General features: G+C 40.9%; 1 protein-coding gene across 1 annotated transcript; it reads right to left on the bottom strand.

The window, feature by feature from the left end:
• Positions 1-199: 199 nt before the first annotated feature.
• Positions 200-20,152, bottom strand: LOC311298892 (uncharacterized protein; the record flags this gene model as incomplete). Its single annotated transcript, XM_084422217.1, has 10 exons — positions 19,940-20,152; positions 19,568-19,846; positions 19,351-19,419; positions 18,999-19,262; positions 18,441-18,860; positions 17,557-17,607; positions 13,528-13,648; positions 641-683; positions 508-547; positions 200-294 (listed from the first exon to the last, which is right to left on the bottom strand). Exons 1-10 carry the CDS (start codon positions 20,061-20,063, stop codon positions 200-202), a joined length of 1,506 nt encoding a protein of 501 aa, XP_084278343.1. The 5' UTR covers positions 20,064-20,152.
• Positions 20,153-21,226: the final 1,074 nt, after the last annotated feature.

Consider the following 21,226-nt stretch of genomic DNA (forward strand, 5'->3'; position numbering starts at 1 on the left):
TGGCGGGCTCTGATGTGCTTCGCGCCAAGCTACCCGATTGGTTCACGCGTCTGAGCCGCCTCGCCATAGGTTGTGCAGTTGCCTCAGCACAGCCAATGGGCGAGCTAGTAGCTCTGCTGGTATTTGCAGTGTAGCTGCATTGCGTTTTAAATTTTAGGCTTCGATATTCTTGAGGAAAGGAGTTTCCCCCCACTGCGTATTAGCTAGGCAATACGATGTGACCGTTCTCGAAAGGGAACAGGATCAGGCAGAGCTGGACATGAGAGGTACATTCAATGACGATCTGACACTGGACTGCAAACACAGAGAGAATAAATATAGATCAAAGACTGCTCTCACTCAGCCCACCTTAACGTCCAAAAAGGACCTTAAAAACAGCAAACAACCTCAATTTAACAAGGTTATCTAACAGTTTACCTACCCGATTATACAATGAAGTAATACTTTGGCGGCATATACCATAAATCATTCAATAGCCTTGTTGACAGCAACAGCTGGTGTTCCGACCAGGGCTACGATAAGCTGCGATGCCACACCGATGGAAGCCCTGAAGGCACACCGCACTGAAACAAATAGCTATAACTTAAGTAAGGACAAACCAAACTTCCCACAACATCCCAAAACACAGTATTAAACTTACCTGGGAGTAAGCAGCATCCCACACGCACACGGATTCTAAGTACCTGTTATGACAAATCAGACACAATTATTTGTTATACTTAACAAATAATTTTTAAAACTCACTCTGGGATCTATGGTCCCTTCCTCCCAACTAGGGTAAGAACCATGACTACCATCAGATAAGATGGTTTTATTGCTGTTAAAAATGTGGTCATGTGATAAAACAGAGACCATAGGGAAGACAGAAACACACCCTAAAACAGACTTTGCTGCATTAATTTATAGTCAAACTTATCTATAAATGAACATGCATCCCAGAAAATTGTCTGAATGATTTACTGTCTTGTGTATTGTCTTTTAATTCTATAAATTTTTTATACTGTGTATTTTATGATAGAACCGACGGTCATGGTAACCTCACCTATACCATGTTTGGTCTCTATAAATTGGCACTTTGAAGATTGAAATGATTGTGTACATGATATGTTGATAGCTGCACAACATATTAGTATTACAAGAATCTTTCATAGTTTCGTCATCAGCAACCAATCCAGCTGCACATGCAAATGAGCACGCTTAAAACAAAGATCTATAAATCAACAACAGATGAATTTTCCCGCTTGGAAAATGCCGCCCAGGGCCGGCAGGTCACAATCTGCATGTGCTCAGACATGTGCTCATGGAGAGAGAGAAAACCTTCAACCAGAACAGAGTCAAACAAACCACTCAAGTTCACTAACTGTTCTTCATTCAACGGTGTGACTGGAGACTCATGGAACCTTGTTCAGGAACTTAACGAAATGTTTCCACTGCAAAGGCCATGCAAGTATAGATTTAATGAGGTGCTCTGAAAATGATAAGCTGATGGTTCTTTTAATAGTTAAATGGATCTTTTCCATAGTTCCATTTCCTGCTTCCGGTTCCATTCTGTCACTCACCATTTTACTTATGCATGTACAGTGGAGAGAACAAGTATTTGATACACTGCCGATTTTGCAGGTTTTCCTACTTACAAAGCATGTAGAGGTCTGTAATTTGTATCATAGGTACACTTAAACTGTGAGAGAAGGAATCTAAAACAAAAATCCAGAAAATCACATTGTATGATTTTTAAATAATTAATTTGCATTTTATTGCATGACATAAGTATTTGATCACCTACCAACCAGTAATAATTCCAGCTCTCACAGACCTGTTAGTTTTTCTTTAAGAAGCCCTCCTGTTCTCCACTCATTACCTGTATTAACTGCATCTGTTTGAACTCGTTACCTGTATAAAAGACACCTGTCCACACACTCAATCAAACAGACTCCAACCTCTCCACAATGGCCAAGACCAGAGCATTGTGTAAGGACATCAGGGATAAAATTGAGGACCTGCACAAGGCTGGGGTGGGATACAGGACAATATGCAAGCAGCTTGGTGAGAAGGCAACAACTGTTGGCACAATTATTTGAAGATTGAAGAAGTTCAAGATGATGGTCAATCTCCCTTGGTCTGGGGCACCATGCAAGATCTCACCTTGTGGGGCATCAATGATCATGAGGAAGGTGAGGGATCAGCCCAGAACTACACGGCAGGACCTGGTCAATGACCTGAAGAGAGCTGGGACCACAGTCTCAAAGAAAACCATTAGTAACACACTACGCCGTCATGGATTAAAATCCTGCAGCGCACGCAAGGTCCCCCTGCTTAAGCCAGCGCATGTCCAGGCCCGTCTGAAGTTTGCCAATGACCATCTGGATGATCCAGAGGAGGAATGGGAGACGGTCATGTGGTCTGATGAGACAAAAATAGAGCTTTTTGGTCTAAACTCCACTCGCCGTGTTTGGAGGAAGAAGAAGGATGAGTACAACCCCAAGAACACCAGTTTGTCCATAAGTCCATAAGTCCATAGTCACCATAAACAGTTTATTAATCATTTACTTACACTTTCTAAGTGATCTTGTGAACCACTGACAACTCCTAAATAACCGGTTTGTAAATAATGCTATACTTCATTTAGAAATTATAAATTGATAATTAATAAAGTATGAAAATACAATTATTAAACACATTATAGATATGCTTATAAATCAAGAATAAATCATTTATAGCTGTATTTATAAACTGCTTATTAATGTCTATTAATGCTTTATAAATGATGAATTAACTGTTTAGTAATGCTTAACTAATGATTCATAGCGTGCAGTTATTATAAAGTGTTACCGAAAATCTTTGGAGGGAGCTGAAAGTCCGTATTGCCCAGCGACAGCCCCGAAACCTGAATGATCTGGAGAAGGTCTGTATGGAGGAGTGGGCCAGAATCCCTGCTGCAGTGTGTGCAAACCTGGTCAAGAACTACAGGAGACGCATGATCTCTGTAATTACAAACAAAGGTTTCTGTACAAAATATTAAGTTCTGCTTTTCTGATGTATCAAATACTTATGTCATGCAATAAAATGCAAATTAATTACTTAAAAATCATACAATGTGATTTTCTGGATTTTCTGGATTTTTGTTTTAGATTCGATCACTCACAGTTGAAGAGTACCTATGATAAAAATTACAGACCTCTACATGCTTTGAAAGTGGGAAAACCTGCAAAATCGGCAGTGTATAAAATACTTGTTCTCCCCACTGTATGTAAGTGTGTTTAGATTAGTTATGTTTGTGATTTAGTTAATAAAACTTGTGCACTTCCTAAAAAACGTGTTGAAGCATCTGCCCCATTTACATACTGCGGAATGGACTGCTTTGGACCATTTGTCATTAAAAGGTGTAGGAAGGAGTACAAAAGGTACGGCTTGATATTTACCTGTTTCTATTCCCGAGCTGTCCACATTGAAATGTTAGAAGATCTATCCACTGACTCCTTTATCAATGCCTTACGGTGTCTCATCAGCCTAAGAGGAGTAGTGCGCCAACTGTACAGTGACCAAGGCAGGAATTTCATAGGAGCTAGGAACGAATTGAAAGAAGCACTTAAACAGTGTGACAACCAGGCTTTGGAAATGTTTCTGGCTGAGCATCAGTGTGAGTTTGTCTTCAATGCCCCGTCAGCAAGCCATGCTGGCCGGAGATGATTCCTCCCTTAGGACACTCTTTTACGAGGCCATGGCCATCATTAATAGCCGCCCACTGACAGTAGATGGAATAAATGATTCCAACTCTCTTGAACCTTTAACGCCTAATCATCTAATCCTAATGAAGTCAAAAATTGCTCTTCCACCTCCTGGGAAATTTGAGAGGGAGGATGTATACTGTACAAAGCGATGGCGCCGAGTTCAATATTTGATCGAGCAGTTCTGGAGTCGATGGAAGAGGGAATACCTCCAGAACATTTCCACACGACAGAAGTGGCACGTGGCCCGCGCAATCTCAAAGTGAATGATGTGGTCATTGTAAAGGAAGATATCCTCCCAAGAAACCAGTGGCAGTTGGGGCGAGTTGTGGAAACCTTTATGGATAGTGATGGCTTAGTGCGAAGAGTCAAAATACGAGTTGGAGAACAGAAATCAGGAAAGCATCAGTTTCCATCTAAACCTTCTGTTATAGAGAGGCCCATTCAAGAGTTGGTGCTGCTTCTTGAAAGTGAATAGTCATAAAGTATACGTTCACATACATACATGCACAGACAAACATACAAACATGCATAACCCATCATATTAACATAACTCTATGCTTATTTGCACAATTGTCCAATATTGGGATGGTAAGTGGTCTATAAGATCTTAAGAATCATGTATGATTTATTTGGTGTTGCAATTATCATGACATGATTGGTGGGAGTGTAAAGGACCACTTTGGAGTTTTAATGTATGCTGTTGATTAAATGAAATATGGGTTGGGTTATTGGTAAAATATTTGATTAAATGTTTGTAACTTATTCAAATAATTCTATATTTTGTATGCGAGTAGCTATATAAGGTACCTTGTGTCAAAAATGATTTATGACCCTTGATTTATGACTTTTATGACATGCGTTTATGACCGGATGTTTGTACTCATGGGGGTTTTATGACCACCTGTTTGTTGACCTTTGACTGTGTGTGTGTTTCCAGAATTTTTATGGTTGTGTGTTTATGATTGTAATCTGGTTGGTGTGAGAGGAATGTTTTTTTCAGGATGGGTATTTGAAATAGCATTGTGTGCCTTATAGTCTCAGGATTGTATAAATAGTTGCGCATCTTTTTTGTAAGACAGATACGTGTTTGTGAAACACATCGATATGGATTGTTTAAGACCCCCTAAAACTCCAGAGCGTAGAGAGGACAACGATATGACGGAATATCTGACGATGGCTCCGCGAAAAGCACCAGGTCATGTAAATCTGACAAAATTTCTCCATGCTGATTCAAGCATTGTAAAAGGGGAATTTATACTGAATAGTAACCGTATATTCGGCTATATATTTCATAAACATTTTCGAACTGTTACGCTCTACACATCCGATACTCCAGATCAATTTGTACCGGGAGAAGACCCATGCCTGGTGTTTCCTGATAAAGACTGGACATTATTTTACAACCGAATCTGGAAAGATTTGAATGACGGCGGAAACGAGCCATTGTACATAGCCGAGTGGGACGGTGAGGCCCCGAATGTTCGGTACCGGGTGGTCGGGGATCATTCTAAAAAGAAAGAGGATGATTGTGTATACATATTCAGTTGTAAAGATAAGACAAAGCTTTGTGCTAGTTCAGGAACTGTTCTACAAAATGACCATCACGATCTGTACGCGATGCAATTTTTGTACAAATGGAGGGACGCCTGTCTGCTGAGTCTCCTTTTTTCAACGATAAACAAAATGTTCAAGTGGTGCGACATGTACGCCGTGTACAATAAAATTAAAGTGCAGCTGTTCTATCCTGAGAGATGTGCTCGCAGTGCGACATACACCCATCCGTCCCCGCCCATCTACTACAGCCATTATAAAACCAAGGTAAGTCTGCCCCTCCTCACACTTTGTCTTTATAAGCCATGTCTCAAGACGCTGATTCAAAGTGTGTCTATAGTTATGATGCCTCTGGCAGTTGTCTACCTGAGCCTGATGACAATGCTACTGATCATATTCTAACAGACGGGGTCGATACGTCCGATACGCAGAAAGGATGGCTGGACAAATTCTGCACTGAGCTTGGATGCCGCAACCTAACTTTCCTGACTAATGCGTGTAGTATTTGTCAGTCTTCTGATAAACCCGGTTTCGACGCTACAGACGGATGTTTCAGCACCATTGGATTCAAAATCGTAAAAGCTGCAATAGTGTTGCTGCTACAACACCTCATTGACGACAAACTGAAGGATGAGTGCGAGGGGTGTGCAACGGATCATCCGAGCCAATTACAACATTCCTGCCTGTACGAACCACCTACATACTTCTTCGAAACCCACTTTGACGAACTGACCGGCAAACTGTTTAAACCTAACCTTCGATTCATCATAGCATTTGTCCTAAACCGAGGTGGCTTTAAATCCCATCCTCAGGCGATTCATGGAGCAGTCGGGTCTATTCTGCATGAATTAAGAGACGAACCATTCATCGGTACCAAACTACAAGAAATCAGGGACAAACTTCTGGATCAATCCTGCAAGGCGATCGTCTACGACGTCGTCGATCTCTGGCAAGGCCTCTCAATTGTGAATGGAGAGTGACGAGGAACCCACCAGTATGGCTGCAGCCAGTAGCCGAAAGAGTTTCATGGAATTCATGTTTAAAGGACATTACAGAAGACAGTTGGTTTCATTAATGCAAAGAGTCATCGAGTATTCAAGTGAATCGGATGATGATGATGACGTTGATGTTGAAGCCAAACGTGTAAGAAATCTCAAGAAACAAATAAGTTTGATAAGAGGTACGCCTGATTCATGGGGTGAAGTTTGCAATCCACGATGTACTCTGTATGTGTGCGTATGTGGCAGATGTATGTAAGCTAATGATTCCAAAACTAAAATTCAATGATGAGGACGATACCTGTAGAATTATCGAAATGTTTGTCAGTTATATGCTAGATCGTAACATGATGGCATGCAGAAATTTCCTCTACTGGTTAGACTATCGGTGATGTTATTGTTACCCCCTTTTTTCACAAACCTCTAAGGCTATTATATCATTTAGAGTTTTGTACTACCATTATTTCTATTATTAATTCTTTTTTTTTTACCTTATAACATGTAGTTATTATTTAACCTGTTTTACTGCTCGTGATATTAGATGTGTTGTTTTTAATAAAAGGTTGAACCACTATGCGTGTTTGAGTTATTTCTTTTACAGAGGTTGGAACGATAGCATGTCGGAGCTTATGAAGCAGGCTTATTATACGCCATCTAACCCCGGGTCTTTAGGTGGTAAAAAACGTTTAAAAGACGCCGTCTTAAAGGATAATGGAGTGCAACTAAGTGATAAAGAGGTGTCAGACTGGTTGGCCGGAGAGGATGCCTATACATTACACAGAACCGTCCCTCTAAAATACAAACGCAATAGAGTTGTGGTGTATGCGATAGATGCCCAGTTCCAAGCGGATCTTGTCGACATGTCTGCCTATTCAAAAGAGAATGATGATAATAAATATTTGCTGACATGCATTGACCTATTTAGTAAGTACGCGTGGGTTCGCGTGCTAAAGAATAAGAGCGGTATTGAGGTTACTAAAGCATTTGTGTCTATACTCGAAGAGGGCCGTGTTCCGCAGAAACTGCAGACGGATCAGGGGAAGGAGTTTTTTAACAAACATTTTCAAGATGTGATGAAGAAGCATCAAATTAATAATTTCGCTACCGCTACCGATTTGAAGGCTAGCGTCGTGGAACGTTTTAACAGAACATTAAAACGTCGAATGTGGAGATTTTTAACGGCTACAAACTCCCGCCGCTACATCGATGCTTTACAAGATATCGTGCAGAGTTACAACTCCAGTTATCATAGGAGTATTAGAATGAGACCAGTGGACGTCGATAAAGTAAACGAGACTTTGGTGTTTCAAAACTTGTACGGAACTATAAAGAAGACAGAGAAATGTAACTTTAATTTCAAAGTTGGAGATGTTGTGAGGATCTCCAAAGTGAGAGGACCGTTCACCAAAGGTTATGAACAGAACTATACTGATGAATTTTTCACCGTATCAGCGTGTATTCCACGTCAGCCACCCGTCTATAGATTGGCTGATTATGACGGGGAATCCATCGAATTTTTTATGAAAAAGAGTTACAAAAAATAATTGTGGGTAAAAACAAATCTTTTAAGGTGGAAAAGATTTTAGGTCAGAAAAAACAAGGAAAATCTACGCTTGTTTTAGTGAAATGGTTAGGCTGGCCAGCTAAATTCAATAGTTATATTGATAAAAAAAGCACTGGTGGACTTACAAAAGCCTTAAAACATATGCTCGCTTACGGGTGAGATCATACGTGTGCCGGATGACCATGGATGATCAAGGGTTCTATGTTACGTTACCGTGTAACGCGTCATCGTCGGTTTATCCTGAAAATCGCATATCCAGCTATACAACCAGGTTAGCAAAAACTATAAACTTGAAAGGGGAATGGGAAGTAGGACTCGCCGAAATTGAATATCCTAGAAGCTGGTACTCCTTCAGCGACGACGACGGATATTTTACCCTATACACATCCCCCATGAACGATGCAGATATCCACAATGCAGACCCGATTAAAGAGTTATCAGGGTTTACTGTATCGAGGAAAATGCATATAAACGGAGGATATTATGAGAACATTCGTGCGCTGATATGGGGGATAAATCAAGTTCTTGCACAGACAGCCATATTGAATTACGATAATTTAAAAAACAAAGTGTTTCTGACGGCGAGACCTAACATATCGGTGGCATTCTATGGAAAACTTGCCGCTATTTTAGGCTTGAAACCGGACGATGCTCTCGGACGATCGGCCTACCATGAAAAAGCTGATTTTGCAAAGAGCGTCGTCACGTACGCCCCTCATCAAGCAGATATAAATGCGGGGTTCTATACATTCTACGTATACACCGACATTATCCAATATCAATCAGTCGGGGATTCCTACGTACCCCTTTTGAGATGCGTACATATATCTGGTGAAAACAATGATACCGTCAGTGTTAGATACGACACCCCCCATTACGCATCGATCAACAAGGGACACATCACCGACATCACCATAGAGCTAAAGGACGACCAAAACTGTGAAATACCATTTTCTTACGGGAAAGTCTTAGCAAAACTTCACTTTAAGCCATCGAAACATTCTATTCTTTAGAATGAGTTATTATTATAACCCTCGCGAAACGAATGCTGCTGAATATGTTAACTATTACCAAAATCAGGCTGGTGGTCTACCAGGATATTCAGGGGGTGGGGTTATGTATGGGGCTGGGCTTGGAGGTCTTTTCAGAGGTCTGTTTAGGATGGCCATACCTTTGCTAAAAAGAGGATTTAGTATCGCAAAACCCCACCTAAAATCTGCGGCCAAAAATATAGTGGTGGTTAAGAGCAGTGGTTAAGAGATCCATAAAAACCATATTCTAACATGTCGCTACTGCACCGCATGTCGGGAGAATGCATTAAGTCTGAGTTGGACTTATTTACGGTGCCACTGACGCAAACGGTTATTGAGAAAAACGGGTATTTGGAAGTCCCCCCTTTATCCGCTATATCGGACTCTGCACCTTTGGAGTTTTTCATAGCAGGGAACGGCGAGGATTATGTGGACCTAAATAATACATTATTATATCTACAACTTAAAATCACGGGTCCTGACGGAGGTGATATCGCAGCCCCTGCAAGCAGGCCCGTCGCGACAAGGCAAGCAAACCAAGCAATTGCTTGGGGCCCCGAGCTGGCCTGGGGCCCCAAGACAACGACTGGTTAAGAATAAAATGCAACGACAAACTGTGTGAGCACCCCTTTGATAGTCAATGCAGTAAGCTAAAGTGCAATGACACTGTTATCGGGATCCCCCTCAAGGGGGCCAACCTCAGTAGTCGCTGACAGCAGCCGGCAAAATACAAAACCTCCTCGGCAGTCATCATTAAGCGGAATTATGCAAGTAAAACAAGATAGTGGTAAGTGATAAATTACACTGGATAAAATAGCTCTACTTGTCTTGTACAAATGGTGTAATTTTGCAGCAGGTAGGCTAGCAAAAATATGTTTATGTTAGCTGTCTGCCTGATGGCAAATGCTGCTTGACGAACAGTTAGTGCAACTTTTTTTTCGAATGGACGGAATATGGTTACATACTGTAATATGGTTTTTTTTAACGGGATAAGGAAGACGCAGATCTGTTCCAGAATCACTGTTTATCGTATTTAATGTCGTGGCATTGCTAAAGCTTTTTAATAGGTTTTGATGAAAGTGGCATAGATAGCATGCTATACTAACTATTCCACCGTGATAATCTATTTACCAAATGGGTGTTAGGAAAACCACACAATAAATTTCGTGCATATCAAACATTAGCTCGGGATGTTTTTAAGCATTGGTAGTTGTGAAAGCAGCTGCATCCCTTCCCTTCTAATATCAAAATATGGAAATGCTAACATATCTTTTCGGTAAGACTTTATAATAACCATCATTAATAGATGGTGAATTGTAAATTGTTGGCCTCCATGTCCATTTTGCTTGGGGCCCCCAAATTCCTTCAAACGGCCCTGCCTGCAAGGGTGGGCCTAATAAACTACCCCGGAGCCACTATATTTTCACAAGTTGATGTGAGCCTCGGCGATCGGCTGATATCCCAGAGTTCGAGCACGTATCCTTATCGATGCATCATAGAGAGTCTGATCAACTACAGTAAAGATGCGTTGGAATCACTTTTCTCAGCCGGTCTGTTTTACAAAGACACCGCCGGACACATGGATGTGAATGATCCTGGAGGCCGTAACGCGGGGTTGACGAAACGTTCGCTCTACACAAACGGTGGTCAGGTGGTGGAGCTGCTGGCTCCTATTCACAGTGATATTTTCTTTCAAGAAAAATTAATGCTGAATGGCGTTGACATCAAAATACGCCTGACCCGTGGTAAAGATGAGTTCTGTCTGATGAGGGCTGATGATGTAGCATACAAATTAAAAATTGTGTCAGCATCCCTATATGTCAAGAAAGTGTCTGTATCACCTCCTGTGAGACTGGGGCACGCCCAGGCACTGCTCTCTACTACCGCCAAGTACCCCATAGATAGGGTATGTCTAAAGAATTCTCCATACCCGCGGGGTCGCGCGTTTCAAATCAAGAAAATCTGTTTTTAGGGACGCTGCCAAAATCTATCGTCCTAGCTATGGTCGATAATGATGCTTTCACAGGATCCTACGAAAAAAACCCTTTTGCGTTCAAACATTACGATTTGGAGTTCCTGGCGGTCTACGTCGACGGTCAACAATTCCCCGCAAAACCTCTACAACCCAATTTTGAGGCAGGGTTGGCAGTTCGTGAATTTTACCAGCTGGCAATGACGACCGGAAGACATCTTAAAAACCAGGCACTCTCTATCGACAGGAGCGATTTCCTGAACGGGTACACGCTTTACGCCTTTAATCTAACGCCTGATGAAGACTGCGGGCAGCACATATCCCTCATCAAATCCGGAAATATCAGACTCGAAGCGCGGTTCAGACAAGCGCTGCCGCATACTATTAACTTGATTGTTTATGCAGTGTTTGACAGTATCGTTGAAGTGTCTAACCGCAGACAGGTCCTGGTTGATTACTATTGAAATGAATACGATACAGCTCACGGGGATCATGGATAAAATCACGTGCAACACTCATTTTCTCGGAGTTCTCCCAAGCGATCAACTACCTAAAAAATCTGTAAGGAACTTACCAGCGTTGTGTATAATTAATACGCACCCTGCACACCTACCAGGAGAGCACTGGCTTGCTATTTATTTGCCTCAAGATGGACCAGCGTGTTTTTTCGACAGTTTCGGTAATCCCCCCTACAGCGAACGTTTTCCAGCCACCATCAATAACTTCCTAACAACCAATGATGTCGACGTTATGTATTCGGACAGATGTCTCCAGGATTTTTCATCAGATACTTGTGGCCAGCACTGTGTGTTTTTTCTATATCATTTAGTCAAGGGTCGTAACTATCACGACGTGCTGAAACTATATAGTTATGATTATATTAAAAATGATAAAATGGTTTCGCTCTTTGTTCAGAGATTAAGTCCGTATGATTGTAATGAAAAAATGTTTTTGTGTATTCATTGTGTACAGACGTGTAATATATCATTGAATCATGATTGAGTAATCACTCTATATTGTATTTTTATAAAAAACAATAAAAAATCATAAAAATCCATAATTTTCAATATTTTTATCAGATCAAACAGATGACACACACACACACACGCACACACACACACACACACACACACACACACACACACACACACACACACACACACACACACACACACACACACACACACACACAGCGTTTAATGCGTTAAAATATTCCATGCATGCAAATAAAATGGATGCTTTAAAATTCTAGCCATTGCCGTCTATCGATAGACAGTGATTTAAAAATGGCATCTTCTGACGATCTCGATGAAGAACGGGCATATCGTCGGGGTTTTTTAGACGGTCGAATATGGGGTGATGGTGGTGTAGCAGACGTACTCTTTAGACCGTTGATCATACGTCTAACATGATGATTCGGAACCGTAGAAAAAGGGATGTTTAATTCGGCAAATGCCTGTAGAAACTCAGACCATCCTAGAGGTCTTCAGTCATCCCGAACCTTTTGTGGCGCCGTGACATTTTTTAGCAAATCAACCATGTGTGATCCTTGTACAGTTTTACCCCTGAACACAAATTCTCCCGACTCAGTCCAAGAGCTTATTCCTTTAGCTTTTGACATTTTGTCTAATATGTATCTACTGTTTTTCACGCTTCTCGCCGGTACATTCTTCAGAACTTCTGCAACAACATCTGCCACATTTCCACCGGCTTCGACATTGGTGGCTATGACATCGTCTTTTTGACCGGGGTCTGGGTGGGGTAATGCCAACGTTAGCATACTGGTCTCCCGATCGCCTTGTTTAACGATAGCCAAAAACCTGCTCAGGATGTTTGTGTAAAGCTTGGCTTTTTCATATTGATTCAAATCAGTCCTGAGTAAAATATTTCTCACATAATCATCCAGATCGTTCTCAACAACCTGTTGAATATTCTCACAACCATTTCCAGATTTCAACTTTTCCAGCTGATGCTGTGGGACTAAGTACATTTTCTCAGCAAGCTCCATCCTCACCCCCGTCTAGCGGCTATTAAGCTTGAAATAAAGGGTACTGCAATGCTCAGGAGTGGTAGAATAAACCCCCCTCTCTGGTTGAAGATCCGCTTCTTGGCCAATATTCCAAATTTTTTACTGGCAACAAATTTAATTTCGGCTTTTCTCTTTTTCAGTTTTCGGTACTGTTGATGACTGACCGGAATTGTGCCATATAGGATGTTAAGAGCCACTTCACACAACGTTAAAATGAAATCGTCGGATGCCGATTGTAAAATAAGCCGACGGTGTTTAGGGGTGGCCTTATGTAGCAGTTTTAACATAGGCAGATGCTTACAAAGTCGTGCTGACATGCCTATTTATTACGTTCTTCTTTTTTTCTGGAGATAAACCACTTGACGATCGGAAAGCAGACCCGTTCTGAGTCGGTATTGTTCAGGAGTTTTTGCTTTATAGTCTATCATTAAATATCCAAAGGGTTGACTGGTAGCATCGTGATAACACTCCATAAAGTATTTTGCATTTCCGGGGTACATTTGTCGTCCTAACACCGCCACTTGATTAACATCCCGAGGATTTTTAAACAGAATCAAGTAATTGGTGTTTAAGCTGATGGTACGGCTGGATTTACCCTGGACAAATAAATTCTGAACTATATAAATAGCACTGAGATTACGGTGATGCACATACTGCGTAAAGACCCGTTCAATCTCAGCATTCCCGCTAGCTTGACGCATCATATCATCCACAATCAGCAGGTTGGTTTTGTTGACGGGAAGTAAATCATCATCATTCAGAGTCGGGGGTATTCCTTCCACAAATTTAATATCATACAATTTATGCAATTCGTCGTCAAGCGGTTTCCAACAATCATACAGAAAAACAATGTTTTCAATTTTTTTAGATATCAAACTCAAACCATTTTCCAACAAAAGTTTTACAAAATAAGACTTTCCAGAATTGGAGGGTCCACTTAATACACAACTAAATGGATGTTGAAGCCTGAAATCAAAATCAGAAGCATCCCGTGACCCTCTATGTGACATTGCATCAGTAGCCATAAGGGAGAGTAGTGAAATCGGGCAACAGTCTACGTTTGTTGTACACCACCTTAAACTTTTTAACAACTGATTTGTTGTGCAATGTGAGAGTCGTTTTATTTCTCACAATGTTTTCAGTATGAGCCATGATGCATTGCGTGTCATCGTTCTTCGTCACATAGCTGTCAACCAGACCAATCAGACTGTCTAAGCGTATAGCTTTGGAATTTTTAGCATTCAACGTTATACCCTTAGCTTTCATACACACTTTGCCTTTGGCAGTCCGATAACCGTAAGATTTAGGACCGCTAGAGCAAAACTCTGTGATGTGATCCCCATCGTCTATTTCATTCGTTAGTTCCCCTAAATGATCCCCCAACGGGGGGTCCCAGTCGCCCTCCCTAGACACGAAAATAACGCTATCGGTATCGGAGTAAAGCAATCTGTCGCCAAGTTTGTCCATCAGGTTGTACAGCTCCAACCGCGCATGTGCTGTTGTAAACGCCCCCACAAACACATTGATATCTTTAGTACTACGAACACTCCCTTTGGGTTCACGATACTGAACAAGAGCTACATCTTCTGAGACGAATGTGAAACACGACAATGATTCGGTTTTGCCAAAAACAATTTTGGTAAATTCTTCAGGTTCGTTCACCATAATGGTTATTGGTAGGTCTTCCCTCATAGAGAACCTCCCCCAAAGGCTATTAAGCAATAATTTGTTAATGGCCCTCTGCGCGGGGTTGTACTCAATCTTTTCGGGGTCGAGATGTATCCCCTCTTTTTCAAAATACTCGTGAATGTATGCATTTTTGTCGGCATCCGTGACGACGTTCGACGGATACCCCGATGCTTGCTGTTTTAAACGTAAAAACGTTTTCACATAGTAACAAAACAACGTATCTGACTGCTGCGGAAAATGCCACACTTTGTCTATCTTGGCAACCACATACCCCTTCTCGATTGCTTTTAAAAGTTCGATACTAACCCAACACCCTGACAGGGCCCTCTCTTCGTCCGTATGACTACAGACCGTTAACTGGTTTTGGCCGTGGACGCAGGTCCTGCATAACGGGAACATTAGTTTTCCGCCGCATCTGTAAGGGAGAACAGGGAGTAGTAATTTACGCGGAGGGTAGACAGTCGCTTTGATAAGACCATAATAATTTTCAATCGGTTCGAAATCTTTGAAAATGATTTGTGGATGTTCGATAGGATAGCTCTTCCTAGCCTGACAGAAGGGATATAAGCTGGTAAAATCGACGTAACTTATTTTCTCACCAACCGTCGCTTTGTGATAGAGTTTATAAGCATTAGTACGCCCACCAAACAGTGCTTCTCGTGGTTTCAGCCGCTCGGGTTTCGAATAAGTGGTCATGAATTCTATCACAGAGGGGTCGGTCTTTTTCATTCTATTCCATTTGCACTCCCAAAGAACCTCAATTTTCATGCCATAGGCATTCTGTAGAATTTCAACCTTATCGGCAAATCGCTTTCTGAGAACACCGTAGGGGACTCCCGACAAGGGGTGTGTCTCATAGGCGTTAAACATGCATTCGTGTCCATGGTGCATGCAACCGTTAAATTCTAAGCCGTGTTGTACACCGGCCTCCTCGTAGTACCCGTCTAAAAAGTAGCGCCCGACCGAGACTTCGCTTCGGTTAACTGCGTGACAAATGTCTACGTTTCGAGTCTTTTTCACATACTCGAGCCATTCGATCGAGACGTTTGAGTAGGTCTTACTCTGTCGAACATATGCATTGTTATGGGTCAGTGCTAACGTACCGCTGTTCAAATAATGCGTTTTGAAGACACCCATGCAGCAACTAGCTAGCGTCGTGAACCCAAAAGGGTCGAGTTCGGTACATTTTATGAACGCCTCGCGGTATTTCATGCATGCTTCACGTAATAAGACTACGTCATTTACCCCATACTCATACAACTCTTTCCCGAAGTTAAACTCCTTACCCACCGTTGTGCTATACCATGAATCAAACTTTAGTTGGTCTTTATCAGACATGTTGTCACGATTGTAGTACTTTTTGTCGGGGTAGGGGCCTATATAGGCTGCATTTTCTACCCTGTTGAAAAGATGGGGAAAGTAGCCTTTTTCAGTCGTGGTCAAGTTTAGCGCAGCTGGCATCTTAGACAGAGCCATGGGGATGAATGCATAAGAGTCTATATAACGCTGTGCAAAAACATCATCGTACATGAAAATTAATTTACACCCTTGCATAATGATGTCTACCTTAAGCCCTGCTTTGCAAAAATACTCAAGAATGAGAAATGAGTCGAATCTTGATGCGTAATGGGCTATGAAACAGTAGCCAGCGTATCGGGGTTGTCTGAATCGATCGAATAGCGCCGCAATGCATTCGGTGCCTCCCGCAACAAATTTCTCCCCTTTAAAGGTGATTGCGCATACGAAGTTTGCTACGTGTCGTCCATTTTCATAACGAGTTTCAAAATCGTAGAAAATATACTTCTCGGTAGGCTCCTTGGGGGGTAGGGGAGTTATAAAACACTCGTGTAAACCCATATCATGCAGATCGACGCCGCAATTGATACGTCGGACTGCCGCACATTTGTGACGTTCTCCTTTGGAATATCCTATGACGTCGTATCGTCTGTTACATAATTTGCAATATTTAACCACATCGCATGACGGTCTGACACACCCCGGAGGGATTTTTTTATGCATGTCGTAACAGTAGCTCGATTTACAGAAACGCAGACAATCGGTACAATGCACAGTTCTTTTAGGTACTTTGTAACATTCGGCGTCGTGGCATACATTACAGACGTGTGCGCATTGATGTTGTCTTTGATTTTTATAACCGCCATAACAGTATTCGCATACGTAGGATGTACCTATGAACGCTGTGAGATTGGTTATCATGTAGTAATGTGCGTCATGCAAATAGAGACATATCGTTTTCGGGTGAGGATCATTGTGATTTTTGTACGTTTCTAACAAGCCACCTGCAGTTCTGTAAAAAACAATGATTTTAATGTCAAGTAGTCGTTCAAACGCCTCTAAGTCACCGAGTCCTATCTCGCGGTCGATTGCGAAACCGGCGTTTTGGTTGATGACGGTCGCCCGTCTTTCTAGCATGTTCTCTGGTAATTGGGGTTCAAGAAAACGTGCCAAGCAAATAGATATAGAATAGTTTACGCCGCCCACCACCTCTCCTGTTCATAGCCACACTTGCTTCTATCTCGATAGTTTCGTCAGATAAAATCTGTTCGTCGCTCTGTAAAATTTTCTCGAATTGTTCGAGAAGTTCATTAACGTCGTAATTATTTCTGTCCGTTAAAACGACGTTGACTGGGTATTGCATACTAGGGGCCGTCAATGCCAAATTGATGACAGTAGAATCACCACCAAGATATCTAGAATACGATACAATTTCACTAAGAGCGTCATGTAAGAAGATGTTATACGTAGCCAAATCTGTAGAGTTAATATCCCTCAGATTCATACTTCTACGCAATTCGATACTATTGAAACCGGGTCTAGGTAAAATACGATAACCGTTTACAACCCCACCCTCACGAATCAGTGATTCAAAGGCGGACCTACTTAACGGTGTTGTGCCTGAAGGGGTACGAGTGTTGCTAGTCGTCGACCTATCAGTGCTACTACAAGACGATGTCATATCAGGACCAACATTACCTGTACTGGCAGGGGCGTTGCTACCCGTCGTGGGCTCAGTGGCAGAATTACCTGGGGGGATAACATTGATAGACGATGGGTGATCAATTTCGACATTACCTGAGGAGGGTAATGCATCGCTAGATGCTGCTTCATGTTCGTTTAATGCATAACCATCTTGTACAATTTGTATATCACATTCATTTAATAGTTCTTGTAGCCGATCACATAGATTCATATTGGGGAATTTCTCAATAGCTATTTCTAATTGCTCTAAATTACAAGACTGTGACGTCGGTTCTACATTAAAAGATGTTGGAAAAAATTCCGAATACATATTTATCATTTGTTGTAACCCATCACACAAATCAGGGGTACCAGCAATTTGTATATCAAACATTCGCTGTAGAGTATCTGAAAGATTTTGGTCTGGAAGACAGCATTGTGCATTGGCGGCTGGTTTGTTTTTGCCAATGTCCATTTTAATTTTAATTTTGAACAAACCACTATTGACCTGAAATTATGAAATATCAAAAACCCTGAGCATTCAGTGTAATGAAAATGACAATTCAATTAGAAACACAATGTAAAAAATAAAAAAATAAAAAAATCATAACAATACAAGTAAGGGGATGCTACTACATTCACGTAGAATAATACAGAATACAAATCTAATAGCACATATTGAAATGAATACAAAATATCATACACGGCTGTTCCCTCTCATCTTCTACGTACCGCACTGCTTATAACTCCAAGAAGATTGACAATTAAACGCCGTTCCCTAAGCTGATCGTTTAATATGAAAAGCACTCGTTCATTGTTCTCATCCCCAACTGCTTGCAATCTGTGGATAGAATTTTCGAGGCTCTGATACCGTTCGTATAAAATAGTCTGTAATTCACGAATCTTTATGTCCTGAGCATCCATATGGTCGTGAATTGCGGTGAACCCTTCCTCTATTTTACGGCATAACGATGTGTAGTATACCTCTGACTGCTCACGGTACTCTGTGTGTAGCACTACAGTTCTATGACGAATCTCTTCGCCCTGTGCAATAAGTCTGTTAATGAGAACATGTGTCAGAGCACTATTGCAACAAGGTTGATCATTCCGCACAGTCGTGGGGCGATGCACTTCTTCTCCTTCTTCTTCTTCTTCTTCTTCTACTTCAGCAGACGTCAGGTCGTGAAAAGGATACGGCGATTGTCTGGCTCTCACAACATCTTCGTCGTAAGCATCATTTGACCAAGAGACTTGATCCCATCGATCCTGCTGTGTTTCGGTCCACGCCGTCAAATCATCTGTACTGTCTACTTGCTCATCTGTAAAGATTGAGAGATGACAAAACACAAATTAAATACTATTGTAGAAAGTATATCATGGCTATGATTAGAATATCATAGCAGATCTTATTAGCAAATTAAATGAAGCATATTAATAATAATAAATGTAGTATTTACCATCATTTTGATTGGTCTTGGGTGCTACGATTTGCGTAGAGTATGACACATTTCGACGTTTTCTGGGCGGGGCGCTAAAACTCGGTCCTGGTTGATTGTCTGAGTCCGTCGTAAGATCAATCAGATCTGCACATCTCATAAGCTGATCGTCAGAACACAACGACGCGTTGGAAAAAGGTGTACCGGCTCTAGCAGGGGTTTGTGTTTCAGCGTTTTCTTGCGACAAATCGATACATTCTGACAGTATAGGCATCTGCAACAAACCTGTGAAAAGACAAAAGGCGGTAGTATATTTAACAACTGTCAAAACAAATATATTCTTACGGTCTATATCATGATAGTACGCTCTTACCTGTTGTTGAGATGTCGAGGACATTCGGAGTGTCAGCTAAATCAGTAGTACTGTCTACTACTTGCACATCTGTGAAAAATGAGAGATGATAAAACTCGAATTAAATACTAATACATAAAGTATATCACAGCAATGTATAATTGAAAGTATGATTAGAATAACAAACAGATCTCATAATCAAATTAAATGAAATATAATAATAAAATGTCAGATTTACCATTATTTTGTTCAGTCTCGGGTGCTACGATTCGCATGGAGTATGTTACATTTCGCCGCTTTCGAGATGGTTCACGAAAACTCGGGCCTGGCAGTTCTTTGGAGTCTGTCGTAAGATCAATCAGATCTACAACTCTTATAAGCCGATCATCAGAACTTGGTGAAACCGTAGAAAAAGGGGTATTGATTCTAGCGGGATGACTGGTAGCTGTGGGGTCTTCTTCAGGTTCTTTCTGTGTCAAATCCACAAAACAGTTAGGGGTGATCCACTGTAACAGATCTGTGAAAAGATGAAAAAAAAGTAGAAGAAATATTTGGCAAATGTCAAACACTAACGTTTCATATGACTAACAGAGAGATAGCGCGATTTTACCTGCGTTCGAGACGTCTACGATATTCTCTGGCGTGGCTGTCACTATGACAAAATGGTAGATTTGTAAATTTAACTTTGCACAATTATTTAGATTGAGACTAGATTTAATTATAACACATTCCATACACTATAGCAAATCATAGTTTACATAAAATAAATGCAATGAAAATCATACAGTTAATCCTAAATTTATACAGAATGGAATTATAATAATAGCATCATAGCATTTCATAGAGATGTGCATAGAAAATGGACAAGATAAAATATATGATATTATAACGTTTATAAATGATGTACATAAATAAATGATAGTTATACATGAAAAAGTCAAATTAAATTGTATATTTATGCCAATATTTATATGTGTATAAGAATAGAAAATTTATACTTACGGTTGTCGATGGATTGAAAAGCAAGCAGCTCAATGTTCGATTCTAGAGCATAAAAGACCTATTTAAATAAACATTTGCAAATTTTATATTCTATGAATATTGTACATTTGGACAGATAAAAAATAAACGACACTCCCGGAGCAGCAGCAGCCCCTGCCTACATCCTTTCTCATAACCAAACATGTAAACTCATCGGTCGATTAACATAGCAATCATACTCACTCACTCTCACACACACACACACACACACACACACACACACACACACACACACACACACACACACACACACACACACACATTTTGAAAACATATTGTGAAACACTACATAGCAAATAGGCTACCATGAAAACACATATGGTTACGCATGATATCGCGGTTCGAACATGGGGGATCTGAAAAGACTAACAAATCAAACACAAATGCCATCACACCAAAACATACTATGAAAGGAATACCACCGCAGTCCGGACCAAAAGTGCGTAGATCATAGCATGAAGACATTGCAATATTCTTAGTTCTTTTTAAAATCAGAGAACTCGTATTAACATACGCCGAATCAAACACAAAAAACTCATAACAAGGCCTACTCAAACGAAAGCCACCGCATGGGACAACAAACAATATAGCTTCATAAACTTTGATAGCCAAAATAGCAATTTGTTTAAAATATAAATATCAAAATTACGTAGTTATGAAAAGGCATTATAAACACATAATAACTGCAAACAAATATTAGACCTACTTTCAAATATAACTAACACGTAATAACTGCAAACAAATATTACTTTCGAAATAACAAACCATTATATGTTACATCGAAATCAAACACTTAAACTCTTAACAAAGTCAAGTCATACGAAGGCAAAGGGTAAAAAGCAACAGCACCCCGCCC

This window comes from Rutilus rutilus (assembly GCF_951802725.1).
Source record: "Rutilus rutilus genome assembly, chromosome: 10".
NCBI lineage: Eukaryota > Metazoa > Chordata > Actinopteri > Cypriniformes > Leuciscidae > Rutilus > Rutilus rutilus.